The sequence below is a fragment of the Symphalangus syndactylus genome, chromosome 3, assembly GCF_028878055.3.
Source record: "Symphalangus syndactylus isolate Jambi chromosome 3, NHGRI_mSymSyn1-v2.1_pri, whole genome shotgun sequence".
Lineage (NCBI taxonomy): Eukaryota > Metazoa > Chordata > Mammalia > Primates > Hylobatidae > Symphalangus > Symphalangus syndactylus.
The window spans coordinates 133,942,176-133,964,563 of NC_072425.2; the positions used below are offsets into that span (position 1 = coordinate 133,942,176).

Here is a 22,388-nt window from a genome sequence, read left to right on the forward strand (position 1 = left end):
AGGCCATTGAAAAGATCAGGAATCTGAAAGTTCCTTTTGGCTTTTAGAATTAAAGTTTATTTCATTACCTATCTGACCTTATCCTGTCAAAAACATCCAACCTACCTCTCCAAAATTAGTCATGTTCTAGTTGGCTTCAACTAGAAGCATTTCTCCCACTAGTCCATTAAGTTCAAAAAAGAACTGGGAGGTAAGAATGATAATTCTATTTAATTTATGTGCAAGAAAGGAGGTTCAGGCAATGACCGAGAAACTGAGTAATGATGGCATGTAAGAGAAAGAATGCATGGGCAAAGCTAATGTTAGGTATTGTAGCAGGCCACAAAACTAGAGGTGCTCATTTATTTTTATGTTTTGCTCTTAAAACAAATAATAAAAATGTATACTTTCGATTAATGAACTTAAAAATCTTGCCAAAGTATATGTGTTAACACAGAGAGAGCCCAAGGCTGGCTGCCAGCACCGCAGAGTCTGTAATTATATATCAGCAAGTAGACACTCTCATTGTGACTCCTTGAATTTGTTTTAACTATTAACAACAACAACAAAAAAGTCTTTAAAAATCTCCTTACCCAAATATTCCAGTAGAGTTTCCAATTCCAATTATCAACAATCTCTGTTTTTACTCTGAGTTTCTCAATGTAAAAACTAAAGGATATAGAAATTTCCATAACAGCTAGGCGTGGTGGCTCATGCCTATAAACCCAGCACCTTGGGAGGCTGAGGCGGGTGGATCACGAGGTCAGGAGTTCAAGAGCAGCCTGGCCAACATAGTAAAACTCGTCTCTACTAAAAATACAAAAAATTAGCAGAACGTGGTGGCGTATGCCTGTAATCCCAGCTACTCGGGAGGCTGAGGTAGGAGAATCGCTTGAACTTCGGGGAAGCAGAGGTTGCAGTTAGTGGAGATCACGCCACTGCACTCCAGCATGGGCAACAGTGTGAGACTCCATCTCAAAAAAAAAAAAAAAAAAAAAAGAAAAGAAAAAAAAGAAATTTCTTTAACTAAATCAAAATGATCCTAAATTCAAAATCAAGAATCAAGGGAGCATTAAGAAAATTTTTAACCTTGGGTCAGCGGAGGGAAAATAAAACTAGAGAACATAAAGAGGGCCTTCTTTTTGTTTTGTTTCGTTTTCTACTGAAACTTACTATTTGCCATTAAGAATTGCAAACTATACTACTAAGAATGAACAACATTCTCTTCATTAAGCCTTTTTCAAAACACAAAAGACAAAGCTCCCCTTTGGTCAAGGTGTTCCACACACTCCCACTGCAGCAGGCCCCACAGCTCCCAGCACAGTGGTACACCATGGACTCGGGCGCAGAGCCCAAGGAATGGAGATCACCCCAGCCTTCCCTCCTTCCCCACCCCAACTACACCCAAGGGAGAAAGGATACGAGGAAATAAACTATGTCTTCAATGCTTGGTGGGGGCTGGGGGTGTCCTCTGCTACCCAGGTGGGCCGGTCAGTGCAGAGTGGGTGGTGTGTGTCCAGAGGGCCTTCTTTTAACTCACTACCCTAATCTATAATCCAAAGAGCCTTACAATGACATTTGTGGCATGTTGAATAATGGCCCCCAAATACATCTATATCCCAATCCCCCATACTTGTGAATGTGTTACCATACATGGTAAAAGGGACTTGTATTAACATGATTAAAGATCTTAAAATGGGGAGATAAGGCCAGACACCGCGGCTCCCAGCACTTTGGGAGGCCAGGAGATTCGAGACCAGCATGGCCAACATGGTAAAACCCCGTCTCTACTAAAAATACAAAAGTTAGCTGGGTGTAGAAGCGCGCACCTGTAGTTCCAGATACTTAGGAGGCTGAGGTTGCAGTGAGCTGAGATCACGCCACTGCCCTCCTGCCTGGGCAACAGGATGAGGCCCTATATTGAAAACAAAAACAAAAAAAGGTGGGGGTGGGAGAGAGATGATCCTGGATTATCTGAGACAGCCCAGTGTAATGACAAAGGTCCTTGCAAGAAGGAAGCAGGAGGGTCGCAATTAGGAGTAGGAGATGTGACAATAGAAGCCAAAGGTTGGAGTGAAGGAAGGAAGGAAGGAGTTGAGCTAGAGAATGCAGGTGACCTCTAGAAGCTAAAAAAGGCAAGGACACATTTTTCCTTCAGAGCCTCCAGGAGGAACGGCCCTTGCCGCTGTTTTCACTTTCACCCCGTGAGACCCAGCTTGGACTACTGACCTCCAGAACTACAGGCTAAGAAATCTGTATTTTTTCCAAGTCACTAAGTTTGTGGTAATTTGTTATAGTAATAGTAAGACACTAATCAATCTTTCATTATAGTTTTAAGGGTTGTGAAGTTTAGTAGGTATTATTAGTATTAATTTAATTGAAGCTACAACAAATAATTACAAAAGAAGGTTTGAAATTGCCAGGCTTTTCCATGCCACACACCTTTGTGGGAACTACCAGTATCTAGAGAGCTTTGGAGAAAATAAAACAGACATGAAAGCAAAGGAAAAGCATGATTTTATATAAGATAAAGAAAGCCTTTAATTCCTGTGTACTCTGTAATAAGCTAGTGCAGGACTCAAAGAACTTATAAATGATATGAAAGTTCTAAACAAAAGTGTAGCCATCAGTTTCAGATAGATAAAAAGGTAGGTGATGCTCCAGGATGTAAAAGTGAACAGTCTTATCTACACAAAAGCAACTCTCAGAAGAATTGTGACCCTGCAAAGGTACCCTTAGGTAACTTTGACCTATAATAAAAATCCAAACTCTCAAATGTCACCTCTACTAAGGAAGAAAATCCTTAGAACTGCTTTATACCCTGCCTTTTCAAGACAATTACATTCTAGCTATATTTCAGTTTTCTATATGAGATGCCCTTCCTTTTATCTGGGAGACCGGGGATACACGAGGCTACACCGGAAAGTGTCGGCAAACACAAATGGCTTATTTTCATATTTACAGTTTCTGTGTAGACTGCAGTCACTTTATTAGTAAATGGTGAGTTTGTATTCATTAGGCAAAATGCTGATAGTTTACTAAAATTACGCATGAACAGATCGAGGCAGTGAAAAGTGCTCTCAAGGCACTGTCAGATAAGCAGACTAGTAAAATTTGAGAAGACAAAAAGCTGGACTGCCTATAAGCCACTCTAAGATCTATTTTTCCTAAATTATCATACAATTACAGCCTTTAGAATAAGTATGTTCTGTGTCAGCAGTGACATAAATCAACCTTCTCAAGTGAAGGTGAGAGGGTATACAATTTTAGCAGTTTTCCTTTCCACTTTATTACATATTTTATTTCTTATGTAAAAAAGGACCTGTTAACCAAAGTAATAGTATTTTAAATATCATCCTTTCCCTTCTTTCTCCCCAGCCTAGTTCCAGCTGATGCTACATTAAAAATAAACAGGCCGGGTGTGGTGGCTCATGCCTGTAATCCCAGCACTTTGGGAGACCAAGGCAGGCAGGTCACTTGAGGTCAGGAGTTCGAGACCAGCCTGGCCAACAAAAATTAGCCAGGCAGGGTGATGCGCACCTGTAATCCTAGCTACTTGGGAGGCTGAGGCAGGAGAATCACTTGAACCCGGGAGATGGAGGCTGCAGTGAGCCAAGACTGCACCACTGCACTCCAGCCTGGGTGACAATGAGACTCAGTCTCAAAAAAAAAAAAAAAAAAGGTGGGGGAGGGGAAGTATTTTTAAAGTTTATCAATTTTCAGGCTATTTTTTTCATTTTAAATTTTCCTTTCTTTCACAATAGTCCCTTCTGAAGAGATAGAAACAGATAATCCCTTGCTTACAGAACCCCAAGGAAAAGCTCCTTTGTCCGTATCTGACATCCTCATTACAGTTCTCACCTGCTATTTTGATATTCAGATTGGCATCCAGAAGTAAATTTTCAGCTTTTAAATCTCGATGAACAATGTTCCGACAGTGACAAAAATAGACAGCTGTGACAATCTGTTTGAACTTTCGACGGGCCTCCTTTTCTGCCATTCTACCATGGGCCACCAGGTGGTCTGTGTTGAAGAAGAATACAGTCAGTTTTCATTTTGGACACTTGTGTAATTTCAAAAGGTAGACTTAAGGAGGGCTACAAGGGGCCCTCTCAAATGAGTGAGTTAAAGAGGCAAAATGAGCAACGAGAGAACAACACATTGATAGTCCTGGTTTGCATCTATCAAAATTCATTAGTAATAAGCATGCAAACTATTTTAAGTATAAATCCTGTTATACAAAAGTATGCATAAGAACACACTTGTACTTTCATTACGAAAAGAGAGTTCTGAGGGTTATAAGGTGTTTTTCAAGGGTCATAGAACTCAGTACCTTTCTTTTCATATCCTCACTGCAGAAGATTGCACAGACATGAGCAAACACACACATGAAGATAAGTATCAGAAATATTTCCTGTGTTAAAGAGGAGGTAAAAAAGCAAGGCCCCAATATTCAATCATTTAAGGAAAGGGTAGACAGAAATTAGTCACTGCTAAGGGGAGAAAACTGCTCGACAGAGCACTCTGTTTAGGTTACTGTCTTTTCTGCTTTCTCAAAGTTCTTCGATTTGACATAAAAACACACTTACTCGGTAACTGTTCTCTGGAGTGCATAGCGATATAGCCACATCTTTATATCTGCATTTATGGGGCGCACCAAATGGTTCTTAAAAAATGTTAATTTTTACAGATAACATCAACCAAAAACCAAGTGAAGTTTCTACCAACTTAAATAAAATCATTTCACTGGCCATGTTGTTAACTAAGGTATATCAAAAGAATTTACATGTGATAAAATCTATAATACTATAAAGCAGGCTATCCTCAACATTCAAAAATGATTTGATGGATTAGCAGGTTCTTTAAGAACTTTCCAATAATAGCAGTAGGTTTATACCAAACCAACGACATACATATCTTTGCCTCAGTTCTTTATCAAACCAACAACACATATAGGTCATGACAGCTAGTGGGATTAGAAATGTCAGCTATGATACAGTTGTTCTGTTAGAAATGTCTAATAGTCTCATGAGCAATGTCCTTTAATCAACTGATCTAGGTGGGAAAAGGACATATTTGCCATCTTAAGCATCCTGAGACAGTAGGAAAGTGAAAAATGAGGGAATATAGATAAATATATTGTGATTTATCAACAGTTTTGGTAGAATACACAATTGTTTTGGTGACATCTCACTCCCTCACAGGACCAGTCAGGTGTATCTTTCCTTCACCACAAAGAGGAAGTTCAGGGTAGCACATATTTACTAGCAATAACTGCCAAGACTGAGCGCTTGTGGCAAGAAATGGCAGGGGAGAAGGTTGAAGAAGGGGACTTAGATGCCAGCCCATCTACAGAGCAGATTGTAAAATAATTCAAACTCCATTCTGACCACAAGGAATATAACATTCTGGAATGCAAACACTATAGTCACTTTAAGAACATATCTTATATGTAGCTAATATAAATCATTAGGAAAGATCCTCAAAGGAATTATTGTAATTTTTGTTCACCACACACAAGGCTTTTGAAGCATCTCCCTCAAAAATACAAGTCATTGTTATAGCCAAGATTACCGATTTAATAGAAGAAAAAGGAGAAAATAAGAAGTCTTCCATTTAGCAGTTAAAAGGACTAGAATCAAGCTTTCCCTGGGAGGTCAGAGGTGGGGATAAGTAAGCTCCCACTCGGGTGTGTTTAGGCTTCCAATGAGGTATGCTATGAACTTTAAACAACACGAAGTCCAAACTAGGGAGAGTAACTTAACAGAAGCTGTGAAAGAAATGGCCATCCATCAGAGGTAGAACGCTATGTTTTCAGAGGCCATTTTCTAACAGTACCTGCTCCTTTGACCCTCTATTTCTCTTAACCCAAGGCTTAATTATTCTAATAATATGTTTTAGTTGCTAAACCTTGTCTAATTAGAGAGCTTTGAAGAGACAGCTATTCTTGAGAAACATAAAAATAAACCCTTATGAAGGTTTACCATCAGAAGCTCATTTGGCCAAGCTACCCATTAATTAAAATGCCCAAGAGACATTTGTCTGGCAGTAAATACGAATTACCAGAACACATCAAAGCGCTTCTTAAATGCTGCAGAATGATTAATTTCACAATTTCCAAAATAAGTGATTTTCTTTTATTAAGAAACTCTTTATAAATTTCTAAGTACCTTGTTTTCCTAAAGTGATTGGAAAGTTCTCAAAACTGTTATACAGGCCAGAAGCTGCTGGAATGCAGCCTAGTTCTGTTTTATCTCTACAGTGCCACATCAGTTGTCCCTGGACAAATCATTTATCCTGCCAATACCCCCGCCTCTTGATCTTCTAAATACAAGTAAACTCTGTTGCATGCTATACCCAAAGAAAGAACAGAATATTTGGGAATAAACATGTACTCTGATTAAGAGTATCATACATCAAAACTTTCAAAGATGTGCAAAAGATATTTTTGAAAAGGTCCACTGAATACTATATAGGGAATACTTAAACATCTAGTTAATAGAGCACAAAGTCCTTCAGGATTCTGTAGAGCTTAAAGGTGATTTTCTATACATCGATTGTCACTGTTAATGGTTCTGGTTAAAAGGTGTCTGTAATAGCGCACTGGGTAATACAGCTTTAAACTATAATACTTTCCCCAAAGTTACCTTCAGTGTCCCTATAGTTATAGATACAAAGAAGATAAACAAATCACTTTTTTTCCCCTGGACTCTAAATACACTTATGGAACAAATCACTTTTTTTTTAAAGTGTTCACATTAGGTAATTGCTCCTAGCCACTGTGTTCGGGGTTCAAGTTTTCTTCTCTTTGGGAGCACTGTGCTCTTCACATGCAAGCCCCTTCCGGTGGCTCAATCGCATTCAGACCTCAGCCTCTGCTCTGATTTTTGCCCATCTTATCCCCCCAACCCCTACTGCCATTGGTTTGCTTTCACTGTAGACCTACGAGGTCTAGTGGGTGTGCCAGGAAGCCAGCAGCCTGCAGTGGTTTTCAGTCCCTGCTGAAAATCGCCTTTCAGCTGCCTGCTGACAAATAGCTGCTTTATATTTGTATATGCTCTAGAGGCAGGCAGCAAACATTCTTCAAGTTCAAATGTGATATTTAACTTTCAGTGAAGAAATCCAGAGCTGTAGCCCAGCCTGGACTTAACACATAGTCACAGCATTTTAACAAATACTGCAGTACTTTCAGAAGGCAAATGATACCAAATGGCTCCTGAATCCACTCAATATGCAAAGTAAAATATATGTTGAACCTTGTCAGGATAAACTCCAAGTGCAAGGAACTCCAGAGTTGTTCTGCTTCTTCCAGGCAATTCAGTGAACTACCTCTCCTAAATACTGACCCACAAATACTACCCATATCCTCATCCCAATCATCCACACTGCAGCCATGCTCCCAGCTAGAGTCCTGCCCCCACCGCACCCCCACCAATCTAAACAAACCTCAAGTAGACATCTGCTGCATAAAGTCAAGTCCATCACACTAAGCTTTTTTCACCATCAATCAACTACTTATCTATTTAGTTGCCATTATAGGTCTGGGACAAATTTAAAGTTTTCTTTAACCACAACTTCACTCCAAACATGTACCCAGACAGAGATGAGGTGACTCTTGGTTAAAAGGAAAAAAAAATGGTTCTCCTGTTTCAAGTGCTTTTCAAAAGTAAAAAGTAAAACGAAGTAAAAAAAAAAAAAAGTAAAAAGTGCTTTTAAATTCTCTTTCTCACTCTCCCATGACCATGACTTGGCATTGGTCTTCTTTAATCTTTTTGGTCTGCCCTTCCTTGCAAAATGAAAAGAAGTGATACTAAGAGATTTACATACCCGATGAAGAGTAATATTGTTAGAAGTACAGGAAATCGATTTTGCAGTTTCTAAAGTATTACAGCACCAGCACGTAAGTTTGCTTCAGAATTCACTGTTTGTAATTTTGTCCCAGTATTACTCAGGAAGAAAATATCTTGTGGTACATTTAGGTTCTGACCTTTCAAAGAGCAAAAATACACAGAAGCCAGTCTTAGGTTCCCTAGGCCAGCTTCAATGGAGTGTCAGAGGTATGCCACTAATGGGATAGTGGTGGGGAGCCAACATTTCTTAAAATAAGTCACTTTTCCACTCTAAACAGACAGTGTCTCCATTTGTCTGCTAAGTCTACAGCTCACAGCTGATGCAAAACACTAGCTGAAAATGAACATACCCTGACGGCAGGACATGCAATAGGCAGAAGTATCACATTTCAGTGAAGAATGAACCCAGCCTAGAAAGGGGAAAAGGCAGTATGTGTGCTCATCTTCATCTTTGGTGACTACCTGAAAAAACTTCTGCCAATTCCAAACTAACCACAGCTAGTAGTTCTTTGCTTTGCCACTCAGTTCTATCATTTCTTCTTCCTACACCCATGGAAACGACTTCCTGTTTATCAAACAAACGCTTCTTTCCAAAAAAGCAGGGCGAGGCCAAGATAACTCAGCTCCCCCTAAGCAGGTTAATAAGAGTGCACTCGCTTTAATATCCTATTGTCCTCTAACTCCCAGGCGCGGCTGCCACTGACTAGAGGAAGAGGGTTTGTCATTTTGTCTTCCTTGCCAAGAATCCAACTACCTCTTACCAGGCTTCTTGACTTGTTGCTGCTTCTTGTTCCTATCTCTTTTCTTTGCTCCTCCATTGACCAGGCCAAAATCTTTTATGGCATCTTTCATTCTTCTCTTTCTCTCACACCCTGCATCCTATCCATCAGCAAATTCTATTAACTCTACATCCAAATCATATTCAGAATGCAACTATTTCTCACCCGTCTTCACTCCACTCTAGTGCCACCAGCCTCATTTAACAGCAACTACCTCACTCCTAGACTTCTGCAATAACTTCCTAGGATTACTCCTCAAAAGAGCAGCCAAGGTAGTAATCTCTTTTAAAAAACTTTTTATTTTGAGATAATTATAGATTCACAGGAAGTTGCAAAGACAGTGCAGAGAGGTCCCATGTACCCTTCGCCCAGTTTCCTCCAATGGTTAAATCTTATATAATTATAGAACGACATCAAAACCCAGAATCTGACATGGGTACAATGTGTATGTATAGTTCTATGTCACTTTATCACATGTGTAGATTTGTGGAACAACAACTGCAATTACTACAATAGCAATTACAACTATTCGGACTCAGTCATTACTGAGTACTCTCACATATATGCCTGCATGTGCAAACGGATCTTGCCTTTTCCCCTGTTCAATTTTTTGTATCAAAAAAAAGATACAAAAATATTTCACCACCACAAAGATCTCCGTTGCACTACCCCTACACAGTCACGCTTGTTCCTCTATGCCCCACCATCCCTAACTCCTAGAAACCACTAATCTGTTTCCCATTTACGTAATTTCATCATTTTAAGAACACCATATAAACAGAATCATACAGTCGGCGACCTTTTGAGATTGGCTTTTTTATTTTCTTGTTTTTGTTTGTTTGTTTTTTGAGACAGAGTCATTCAAGCTGGACTGCAGTGGCAAGATCACAGCTCACTGCAGCCTTGACCTCCTCCCACCTCAGCCTCCCAAGCAGCTAGGACTACAAACATCTGCCACCATGCCTAGCTAATTATTTAGAGATGGGGTTTCACTAAGTTGACCAAGCTGGTCTCAAACTCATGGACTCAAGTGATATTCCTGCATAGGCCTTCCAAAGTGTTGGGATTACAGGCATAAACCACCATGACTGGCACCATAATGTCCTTAAGATCCATCCAAGTTGATGTGTCTATTAACCATTTGCTCCTTTTTTTTTTTTTTTTTTTTTTGAGGCAGAGTCTCACTCTGTCGCCCAGGATGGAGTGCAGTGGCGCAATCTTGGCTCACTACAACCTCCACCTCCTGGGTTCAAGTGATTCTCCTGCCTCAGCCTCCCGAGTAGCTGGGACTACAGGCGTGCACCACCACACCCGGCTAATTTTTGCATTTTTAGTAGAGACAGGGTTTCACCATATTGGCCAGGCTGGTCTCAAACTCCTGACCTTGTGTTCCACCCGCCTTGGCCTCCCAAAGTGCTGGGATTACAGGTGTGAGCCACTGCACCTGGCCCCATTTGCTCCTTTTTACTGCTGAGTAGTACAGCATGGAATAGATGTACAAGAGTTTCCTTATCCATTCACCTACTGGAGGACATTTTGGTTGTTTCCAGTTTTTAGCTATTACAAAGAAAGCTGCTATCAACAATTATACAATTGTGTATAGAATTTTATATGAATATAAGTTTGCATTTTCTCTTTTCTTCCTTCCTCTCTCCTCTCTCTTTCAAGAGACAAGGTCTCGCTGTGTTGCCCATGTTGGAGTGCAGTGGCCCAATCCTGGCTCACTGTAGCCTCAAACTCCTACACTCAAACAATTAAGTCTGCATTTCTATGTAGCAGGGCAATTCTTTTAAATCTTAAATAAGATCACATCATTTTTTTCCGTCAAAACCTCCGATGGGTTCCCAGCTCATGACCTCTGACCTCACCTTCTTTCACTGGCTCTCTTGTTCTACTATAACCACATATGCCACCTTGCTATTTCTCAAACACAACAGAAATACTCCTGCCACAAGGCCTTTGTTCTTTCTATTCTTTCTACTTGGAACGCTCCTCCCCAAATAGCTGCATGATCTTTTACAAAAGTATAACCTTCTCAGAGAGGTCTTTCCCATCTCTATTGTCAGCTTACCTCCTGATATTTCAATTTCATATTCACTTCCCCTATGCACTTTATCATTTTCTAACAAATGACACATTCTACCCTACTTAGTTTGTGTATTATCTGTCTTCTCCACTAGAAAACAAGCTCCATGAGGGCAGGCATTCTTGCCATTTTGTTCAATAATGTATCTAGTACAAGGAACGGTATCTGACACATATTAAGCACTTAAGTATTTATTAAAAGAACTAAAGATGATTGAATACATTCCTATCCCTGTTTATTAAAACTATTTCCTGAACCTTAGATTTTATTAGCAAAATGAATGCTAAATGCTATTGCTCAGCTCAATGAATTCAAGAGTCTTCCCAACTAATCTAAAAAGGCATACTAACATATATGACCTATCTTCATATATCCAAGTCTGTACTTGGTATACAAGCAAAAAGTACACTAAATTTTGTTCTGTCTCTTCCAAATAAACTAAACTTTTTCCTTGAGAGTTTTGAGAAAACACAATTTCTTTGTGAAACACATTATCACAGGATATGCTTTAGTTTCAAAAATGTGGAACTAGAACTATTTTTTTTCTATGCCTCCTTATTACACATAAAATAGTACTCTGACTATGATGGATACTTAATAATTATAGATTAGGCCAGGCATCGTGGTTCACACCTATAATCCCAGCACTTAAAGACCAGCCTGAACAGCAAAGCAAGACCCCACTGCTACAAAAAAATTTAAAAATCAGCCAGGCATAGGCCGGGCACAGTGGCTCAAGTCTATAATCCCAGCACTTTGGGAGGCAGAGGTAGGTGGATCACCTGAGGTCAGGAGTTTGAGACCAGCCCGGCCAACATGGCGAAACCTCATTTCTACTCAAAATACAGAAAAAAATTAGCCGGGTGTGGTGGCGCATGCCTACAGTCCCAGTTACTTGAGAGGCTGAGGCAGGAGAATCGCTTGAACCTGGGAAGCAGAGGTTGCAGTAAGCCAAGATCGCGCCACTGCACTCCAGCCTGGGTGACAGAGTGAGACCCGGTCTCAGAAAACAAACAAACAAAATCAGCCAGGCATGGTGGTATGCACCTGGTAATCTGTTGAGAGGCTGAGGCAGGAGGATCACTTGAACCCAGGAGTTCGAGGCTGCAGTGAGCTATAAGCATGCCACTGCACTCCAGCCTGGGCAAGAGGGCAAGACACTATCTTTAAACTATTAATAATGATAAATTATTAATGATATTATTAATACTTATTAATTTATTATTATAAATTAACTCAAGGAGACCGGGTCTCACTCTGTCACCCAGGCTGGAGTGCGGTGGCACGATCTTGGCTTACTGCAACCTCTGCTTCCCAGGTTCAAGCGATTCTCCTGCCTCGGCCTCCCAAGTAACTGGGACTGTAGGCATGCGCCACCACACCCGGCTAATTTTTTTTTGTATTTTGAGTAGAAATGAGGTTTCCCCATGTTGGCTGGGCTGGTCTCAAACTCCAGACCTCAGGTGATCCACCTACCTCTGCCTCCCAAAGTGCTGGGATTATAGACTTGAGTATTACCAATGAGAGAAGAGACTATAAGCTTTTACGAAAACACTTTTTTTACTCTTCATTTTGCTATCAAACAAGGTTTGTAAACTACACACTTTTTAAGTTGTCTTCATAGAAAACACGCCATCCTTTTCATAAAGTCCATTCACAGTAATGTATAAGGAAGGATTTGTTTTCTTATGGCTTCTTAAAAACTATTTCTTGACTAAGCATAAACCCAGGCAGCCTTTGAAACAGAATCTCATATATTACAAAAGGCCTTTCAAAAATGTTATTCAAGTTTTCTCATATAGTACCAATGTTTCTCATGCTACACCAAGGTATTAGCAATAGTTGGTTTGCTAATCCTGTAACAGAGGTTCTAACCAGATCCTAGTATAACCTGCATGCCCCAAGTCAACAGAGGTACCTTTTGATTTGTTGAAATATTGACTATCAAAATGTTGCAATCCTAGCTCTAACTAGTCTTCCAAAGGGAACAGCTCAAGTACATGTCTCCAGGGAATTTTATCTAGCATGAGATGGTAACTAATGCCAATACATAAGGCTAATGGCTTCCAAATTCACTGTTTCTAGTTACGTAACCTCCTGAGCTCCAAACTCCTGTTTTCAAATGTCTACTGAAAAACTTCATCTAGGTGTCATAAATATATCTAAATTTAGGCCAGGTGTGGTGGCTCACATCTGTGATCCCAGCACACTGGGAGGCCAAGAAGGGAGGATCACTTGAGTCCAGGAGTTCAAGATCAGCCTGGGCAACATAGCAAGATCCCATCTTTATTTTTATAATTTCAAAAAATTTGAAAGGTATCTAAATTTAACATGGGCCAAACTGAACTAATGTTCTCTTTGTTTGTTTGCATTTTTGAGACAGAGACTCATCCAGGCTGTCATCTAGGCTGAAGTGGGGTGGTGTGATCTCAGCTCATCACAACCTCTGCCTCCCAGGTTCAAGTGATTCTCCTATCTCAGGCTCCCAAGTCACTGGGACAACAGGTGCCACCATGTCCAGCTAATTTTTGTATTTTTAATAGAGACGGGTTTTCACCATGTTGGTCAGGCTGGTCTCAAACTCTTTACCTCAAGTAATGCAACTACCTCAGCCTCCCAAAGTTCTGGGATTACAGGCGTGAGCCACAGCACCTGGCCTGAGCTAACGTTCTCTTTATCTTCCTGCTGTAACCTAGTTCTCCTCCTGAATCCCTATTACCATCATCTAGATGTCCATGAAAGAAACTTTGGAATCATCTTCAACTCCTCTTTCTTCATCACTCTTAACATCCAAATACTTATAAAATATGTTAAATTTTCGACTTACATTAAAACAGTATGTCTCCTCTTCTCCATCCTTCAGGTTTCCCTTTCTGCCCATTATCCTTTACATTGTTACCAGTTATTCTAACACATTTATTCGGTCGTGTCATTCATTTAACTTAGAACTTTTCGACAAAATCTCATAGCCTACAATATATAGTTGTAATTCATAAACATGGTTCACTTGCATGTGTACTTGCTGTTTCACCAACATGCTGTACACTTTGCTCAGGGTTTTACTTCTTGCTGGAATGCCTGTCTCCTATTCTCATCCCCATCCCCACCTGAACTTTGGAATTCAAGGTTATCCTTTAAAGTCCAGCTTAAAGATCATTTCTCTGAAGCTAACCCTAACCTACTCACCCGCCCTAGAAAAACTGCTCCATAATTTGTGTCTAATGACATTTGATCTATCTGCCTCTATGACATCAGCAAACAACTATAATACAGTAATTTCTTATCCTGTGTGTCTTCCCTTCTAGCCCATGGATTTTTGGTCCATGGATGGGTTTATATCCATGAAGCACTGCAAGACGTAGAAAAATATGTAGAGTGTGTTTCTGTTTGTGTAGGAAGGAAAGGAAAATACAAATACGCATGTGTATGCATGTGTGTATATTTATTTAGATTTGCCAAAAGGAATAATGTTAAATAAATGGTTACTTATGGAAAAGGTGTGGAAGCCAGATATGTGAATGCACCCTGTTTTGTAGCTTTAACTTTGGAAACAAGTAATGTCTTACATAACTGAAACAATTCAGAATTGAATCAAACAGAAGAAACATTTCTAAAAATTGAAAGCAACCTGTAAAAAATGGATTATGGTACATAATACCTAACTGTACATAAAGTTAAAAGTATTCTGCTAGAGCAGCCCAAACAGACTAAGACAATTCTTCATAGGATATATCCTAAAAACAAAAAGAACCACAAGTCTCCTTATTATTCGTAATACTACTGGTATTGTTTTCCATCAATCAGTCTCTCCCCTCACTCATATCAAAAAAGTGATTATGTTAAAGTCATCTGGAACCACAATTTTCAACATAAGAGAAAAGAGAACTAAAGATATATTTAAGAAGTAAAAATGCTGAAATCTTACATTTTAATTAGAATGTTAGTATAAACTTGTTTCATTTTCCTCTCTATTAAAAATATGTGTTTCATAGCTCTGTCCCCTCCTTTAAGCAATAATAACCCAGTAGCACTAACGACCATCCCTGAGGCCCAAATTCTGGTCTTTAAATGCTATTTTCCATTTAAAGAAACCAGAGTTGGCCGGGCACGGTGGCTCACGCCTGTAATCCCAGCGCTCTGGGAGGCTGAGACAAGTGGATCACTTGAGGCCTGGAGTTCAAGACCAGCTTGACCAACATGGTGAAATCCAGTCTCTACTAAAAATACAAAAATTAGCTGGGCTTGGTGGCGTGTGCCTGTAGTCCCAGCTACTCGGGAGGCTGAGGCGGGAGAATCACTTGAACCTGGGAGGCGGAGGCTGCAGTGAGCTGAGATCACACCACTGCACTCCAGCCTGGGCAACAGAGCGAGACTCTATCTCAAGGGGAGGGGAGGGGACGGGAGGGGAAGGGAGAAGAGGGGAGAAGAGAGGAGAGGAGAGGAGAGGAGAGGAGAGGAGAGGAGAGGAGAGGAGAGGAGAGGGGAGGAGAGGGGAGGGGAGGGGAGGGGAGGGGAGGGGAGGGGAGGGGAGAAGAGGGGAGAGGAGAGGAGAGGAGAGGAGAGGAGAGGAGAGGGGAGGGGAAGGGAGAAGAGGGGAGAAGAGAGGAGAGGACAGGAGAGGAGAGGGGAAGGGAGGGGAGGGGAGGGGAGAAGGAGAGGAGAGGGGAGGGGAGGGGAGGGGAGGGGAGGGGAGGGGAGGGGAGGAGAGGAGAGGAGAGGAGAGGAGAGGAGAGGAGAGGAGAGGAGAGGAGAGGAGAGGAAAGGAAAGGAAAGGAAAGGAAAGGAAAGGAAAGGAAAGGAAAGGAAAGGAAAGGAAAGGAAAACAGAATTCCTAGGAGAAATGTTTGATTCCATGTCTGGGATAGGAAATGTTCAAGATAAGCATAGAACATCTTGCCTAAAAGCAACAAAAATATCAAGGACTATTGAGCTCACATCAAAAGGACACAGGAGTCAGCCTGAAGAGGCTCCAGGCTCCCATTGGCTAAGTGGAATAATTTCAGTTTCAAAAGAAGAATGACTCAATGGACTGAAGCACATAAAATATACTAAAATCCATAATTGCATAATTATGTTACAAAATAGAAAACCAACTTCCTTAGTCTCCACTGGAGATTGCAGAGAACCAATTCATTATTCTAAAAACTGATACATAAGGAAAAGAAAGAATCAAGCACTTATCTTGTCATTACTATAGTTTCTAAGTAGTTTATAAGGCAAAGTTCTTTACAGAAGAAGAATAACTCATAAATGTAGAATAAATGAGAGAATTCAAATAATCACCATTTTGCAACTTCTTTTTTGCTTTGTTTTGTTTTTAAGACAAGTCTCGCTCTGACACCCAGGCTGCAGTGCAATGGCGCGGACTCAGCTCACCACAACCTCCGCCTCCTGGGTTCAAGCAATTCTCCTGCCTCAGCCTCCCGAGTAGCTGAGACTACAGGTGTGCATCACCATGGCCGGCTAATTTTTGTATTTTCAATAGAGACAAGGTTTTACCATGTTGGTCAGGCTGGTCTGAAAATCCTGACCTTGTGATCTACCTGCCTCAGCCTCCCAAAGTGCTGGAGTTACAGGCGTGAGCCACCAAGCCCGGCCTTGCAACTTTTAACGAAATAGCTAGGCAACTAAATGACAGGAGTAGATAAAACATTAGGTGAAAAACTGATGGGAAACTTTATAAAGGATCAATTTGGTGAACAATAACTAAACCTGCAGATTATTCTAAGTATCACTAAAAATGGGAAAATCAGATATTATACAACTCTTCAAGTGATGCAATAAAAAACTATGGAGCACTCCTGCTTCCCCTCCAAAAACTGAACTAACCAAATTCCTAAATATAACTTCCACTTTCCAAGAAACACTGAACTACAGGAACATGTTGAATGACACAATAAAGATATGATCAGCCAAATTCCAAATGTAGGACTTTTTTTAAGACAATCCAGTTTCTTACATAAATAGATAGCATAGAAGAAAAGTAAATGTTTGTAGGGAAGAGATGAGGTTGTTATAGATTATTTAAAAATTTAGATTATAAAAAATTTAAGACATTTTTCAACTCAATGGATGTATGGATTTGTTGCATCGTAATTTGTACAAACTATAAGAAGATGTTTTGAAACATCTGCAGAAAGCTAAACATGCCCTGGCTATTTATTACATGATAGTAAGGAATTACTGTATTTTTTTTTTTTTTTTTTTTTTTTTTTTTTTTTTTTTTTTTTTTTTTTTTTGAGACAGAGTCTCGCTCTGTCGCCCAGGCTGGAGTGCAGTGGCACAATCTCGGCTCACTGCAAGCTCCGCTTCCCGGGTTCACGCCATTCTTCTGCCTCAGCCTCTCCGAGTAGCTGGGACTACAGGCGCCCGCCACCACGCCCGGCTAAGTTTTTGTATTTTTAGTAGAGACGGGGTTTCACCGTGGTCTTGATCTCCTGACCTCGTGATCCGCCCGCCTCGGCCTCCCAAAGTGCTGGGATTACAAGCGTGAGCCACCGCGCCCGGCCAGGAATTACTGTTAATGCTGTTGTATGTAAGAATGGCATTGTAGACTTTAGTTTTGATTACGAAAGAACAACTGATATTGAATTTACTTTACGTAACTATAGAAGCTGGGCTGTTTGTAGACACTGGATAATAACAAACACAGGGTTAAGATTTTCAGAGAAAGTAAATGTTAACGTAGGAGCCAGGCAAAAATATTCCTTTAAGTTTTTTTTTTTTTTTGAAACGGAGTCTTGCTCTGTTGCCCAGGCTGGAGTGCAGTGGTGTGGTCTCGGCCCACTGCAAGCTCTGACTCCCAGGTTCACGCCATTCTCCTGCCTCAGCCTCCCGAGTAGCTGGGACTACAGGAGCCCACCACCACGCCCAGCTAATTTTTTGTATTTTTAGTAGAGACGGGGTTTCACCATGTTCGCCAGGATGGTCTGATCTCCTGACCTTGTGATCCGCCCGCCTCGGACTCCCAGAGTGCTGGGATTACAGGCGTGAGCCACCGTGCCTGGCCTTTTTTTTTTTTTTTTTTTTTTTTGAGACAGAGTCTCACTCTGTCGCCCAGGCTGGAGTGCAGTGGTGCGATCTTGGCTCACTGCAACCTCTGCCTCCCATATTCAAGTGATTCTTGTACCTCAGCCTCCCGAGTAGGTGGGACTATAGGCGTGTGCCACCACGCCCAGCTAATTTTTGTATTTTTTAGTAAAGACGGGGTTTCAACATGTTGGCCAGGCTGGTCTTGAACTCCTGACCTCAAGTGATCTGCCCATCTCAGCCTCCCAAAGTGCTGGAATTACAGAAGAGAGCCACCACGCCTGGCCCTTTGGGATTTATATATACTCAATACAGCAAAAATAATTTGATTTGTTCTCTGGTGCTCTTTATTTTTATGTCATGGTAGAAATGACTGGATGATCAGACTATAAATGAATGTTTTAGTGTAAAGTGAGGTCAAAGCACGGGTGGCTTCCTCATACATCTTGAGCCAGTTACCATATAAATGCTGGTCACAGACCCGCCCCCGCCAGCTCCCCTCCTTCATCCATGCATCTCTCTACTTGCACACTCCTGGTGGGGGCATTAAAAAAAAAAAGGATAAATAAATAAAACAAATGTTAGTCATATCTGATATTAAGAAAACAGAACAAAAACTGAATAATAATAAATGGGAAATTAGGGAAATAAGTGCAAGTCAATTATTTTGATTCACAGTGACTAAAGTTCAGTAGCATGGTTACTTGCTTCTGTTAGGAGAGCCTTAGAAAACAGCTAAGTTTTTGTTTGTTTGTTTGTTTTGTTTTGATTTTTTTGAGACGGAGCCTCACTCTGTCCCCCAGGCTGGAGTGCAGTGGCGCAATCTCAGCTCACTGCAAGCTCCGACTCCTGGATTGAGGCCATTCTCCTGCCACAGCCTTCCGAGTAGTTGGGACTACAGGTGCCCACCACCACGCTCGGCTAATTTTTTGTATTTTTGATAGAGACGGGGTTTCACCATGTTAGCCAGGATGGTCTCAATCTCCTGACCTCATGATCCGCCCGCCTCGGCCTCCCAAAGTGTTGGGATTACAGGCGTGAGCCACCGCGCCTGGGCGAAAATAGCTCTTTTTTGAATAATCAAAGAAGTAAATAACCTAGTGGGGAAAATGGTAGTTGAGTTGTGAAGACATAAAGGATGCTGCGGATTAAATAAAAACACGTAAAAAAAAAAAAGCCAGGCCGGGCGTGGTGGCTCACGCTTGTAATCCCAGCACTTTGGGAGGCCGAGGCGGGCGGATCACGAGGTCAGGAGATCGAGACCACGGTGAAACCCCGTCTCTACTAAAAATACAAAAAATTAGCCAGGCTTGGTGGTGGGCACCTGTAGTCCCAGCTACTCGGAGAGGCTGAGGTAGGAGAATGGCGAGAACCCAGGAGGCAGAGCTTGCAGTGAGTCGAGATTGCGCCATTGCACTCCAGCCTGGGCGACAGAGCGAGACTCCATCTCAAAAAAAAAAAAAAACAGCCACAACAAACCAGTACATAGTAGTGTTCAAATAAATGTGTTGCATTCTTGAACTTCCAGGCAGTCACAAGATAAAATAACCTATGTGAAACACTTAACACAGTGTCTTGTACACAATGGTTATGCAAGTTAGTCTTTCTGATCCTCTGTCCTAATAGTTTTTGAGTGACCCATGGCATAAATGAATGGCTTTGTAAGAAGTTCAGGGTTCCATACATGTTGGCACCATTAAGAAATGTTATTTTTAAGACACTGAGAATGTTCATAATAAATCATACACATTTCAACAGACTCCTCTTAAATTAGTAATTTGTTTTAAATGCCCATGAGTTCTGCCTGGTATTCAGGAAACTTTGCTTGATAAAGTGCTGGATTTATGACTTCATGGTCTCAAATAGGAAGTTTGGGGATATATATCTAAAGATATCAGAGTGTGGAAGTTTTAAATTATAAATGTAGTGGTTTACAAAACTAACCAGTTTCTCAATTCTGTTTGTAACATTAAACAAACCCACACTGTCATCACTGCTCCTTCATAATATAAGGCTGAATAGTATGCAAAAATAAACTGGATAAGTCAATTGAATGAGTAACAAATATTCATGAAATAACCAATTGCTGACGTCTATTTATTACACTGCTTAGAATTCATAATCTTCAATATGTCTTTCTCTATACAGTTACCCAAAAAAGGTGCTTTCCCCATGTCAAAAACTCATTTAACTAAAATGTTATTAAATAACATGCAAATTCCATGCTTGACTTGGTTATATTTCATTATGACACAATGAAATACATTTACCGAGTGCCTACTATATGTTAGACACTACATTAAACAAGGAAGACACAGATGAATAAAACTTAAACACCATAATCAGCAATCCAGTGATGTTCTTTCATTCACTTAGTATTTTATTCAACTTATCAATAAATATTTATGGAACATGCATTCTCTGTGGGCACTATTTTAAGTATTGAAGATTTAGTAAGAAACAAAAATGACAAGTCTTTAATGGCACGTAAATTTTATTGACTTAAGACAGTAAAAAAAACAAATAAATATATGTCAGTTCATGATAAAAACCAAAAAGGAAAGTAAAGCAAGACAGAGACTACAGAGCAATGGGCCAGTAGGAAGAATAAGATTTAAGACAGCATGGTGAGCAAAGACCTCTCTAACGAGATAACATTTGATAAGAGAATGGCAAGAAACAGGAGAGACAGCCATGTGGATATGTGGGAAAAGAGTAATTCAGGAAGAAGAAACGGAATATATGGTCTTAAAGTGGGAGCAGAGCGAAGGGTTTAATGAAGAAGAAAGATGCCAATGTGAGAAGGAGAGTGCTAGGAGCTGTGGTGAGAGACAGCTGGAGACCAAATTATATAATCTTATAGGCCATAGTAGGAATTATAAATTTATTCCAAATAGATGGGAAAGCCAACAGAAGTAGCTGAGTAGTAAGGTCCCACTTGAATTTTAAAAGAATCCTTCTAGCTATAATAGGGGAGTCAGGGCAGATTCAGAGAGACTATTTAAAGGCTGCTGCAGTGATCTTAGCAAGACGTGATGGTGGCTTAGACCAAATTGGTAGTGATGGAGGTGGTGATAAGTGATTTAATTCAGCATATATAGTCTTCCCTCTCTATCTGTGGGCACCATATTCATGGATTCAATCAAGCCCCTCGGAAAATAGTCAAAGGAAAAAGAAATAGACCGAGTCTAAATTACCAGTAAAAGACAGACTTAGAAATGAAAAAAAAAATTACTTCAAAAAGGGCTATAGGAGAGGTATGTTCAAAGTGAAGAAAAAAAGGCAATTAGCTATTTGGCAAAATCAGAGCAGAGTTCACAGGGGGAATAACATTTGAGATGGGTCACAAAAGTTGAGGGACAAAGAGGGCAAAGAAGGGCAGCAGGGCTTTTACATCGGGGCCGACACCTCCTATTGATAATCACTTTTCCAACCAACTCCTCTAAGACTAGCAATTCCTTTACAGGCCTCTTGAGGTAAAAAGAGACAATATTCCACCAGGGATTAGGAATTAATGTAACCTCTTCAAGGTCTGCACTAACAATATTATGCCATGTGCTTGGGCAGCTGGTATACTCCCTTTCTGCCTCTCTTGCCTTCACATTCATCAAAGACACTGACTGAAACCTAGTTTGTAGTCTATTGCGCCCTCCACTCAGATTCTGCCATCACCTAGGGAATGCAAACATCAATGAGGATAACTTATTTGACAGTTTGCTTCATGATTCCTTTAGCCTTCTTTCTCTCCAGTGACCTAGAACTCTACCAATGTATAGCAACTATTCCTATGGCCACATCTTGAACTTGTCTTTGCTTGACATTATTTTAACTCTGAAATTCTAAACTTCCCCCTCTCTTATCTTAACCTTCTAAATTAGCACTATCAAATAAAATACAATGTGTGCCATTTATATAATTTAAGATTTTCACGGTGGCTCATGCTTGTAATCCCAGCACTTTGGGAGGCCGAGGCGGGCAGATCACGAGGTCAGGAGATCAAGACCACGGTGAAACCCCGTCTCTACTAAAAACACAAAAAATTAGCCAGACGTGGTGGCGGGCGCCTGTAGTCCCAGCTGCTCAGAGAGGCTGAGGCAGGAGAATGGCGTGAACCCGGGAGGCAGAGCTTGCAGTGAGCCGAGATCGCGCCACTGCACTCCAGCGTGGGTGACAGAGCGAGACTCCGTCTCAAAAAAAAAAAAAAAAAAAAAAAAGATTTTCTTGTAATCACATTTAAAAGTAAAAAAAAAAGCACTCATTTTGAAAATCAGTAATTTAATGGAATACATCAAAAGATCATTTCAGAATGTAATCAATAAAAATAATAGCAATGAGATAGGGTACCTTCTTTTTTTCATACTAAGTCTTCAAAATCCACTGTGTATTTTATACTTTATAAGCATATCACAACTAAAATACTAAGTTGTCTATAGCCAAGGTATAATGTAGTTTTATCAAAATAAGAGTTGTGTTTAATAGAAAAATATTTTAGACTCTGCAGAGTGAAGAACTTGGCCTTGCCCAAAGAGAAGGCCTGGCCTTCCCTTGGCTTCTGGGAAGCAGTCTCTGGGTTCTTGGAATGTTATGTCTGCTCGGAGTGTCTCTGTTTATCTGGGAGCCTTGGGTCATGCCAGAGAGTCTAACAACATGATTTAGGCTGGGATT

At 40.6% G+C, this 22,388-nt stretch overlaps 1 protein-coding gene across 11 annotated transcripts in view; it reads right to left on the bottom strand.

The window, feature by feature from the left end:
* The window catches only part of SIK3 (SIK family kinase 3), a 272,964-nt gene that overhangs the window by 87,775 nt on the left and 162,801 nt on the right, over nucleotides 1-22,388 (bottom strand). For all 11 annotated transcript variants that reach the window (XM_055273245.2, XM_055273251.2, XM_055273248.2 and 8 more), the window contains one exon: nucleotides 3,841-4,002. In XM_055273245.2, coding sequence (XP_055129220.1) covers nucleotides 3,841-4,002 — 162 coding nt within the window. The remainder of the gene's footprint in view (nucleotides 1-3,840; nucleotides 4,003-22,388) is intronic.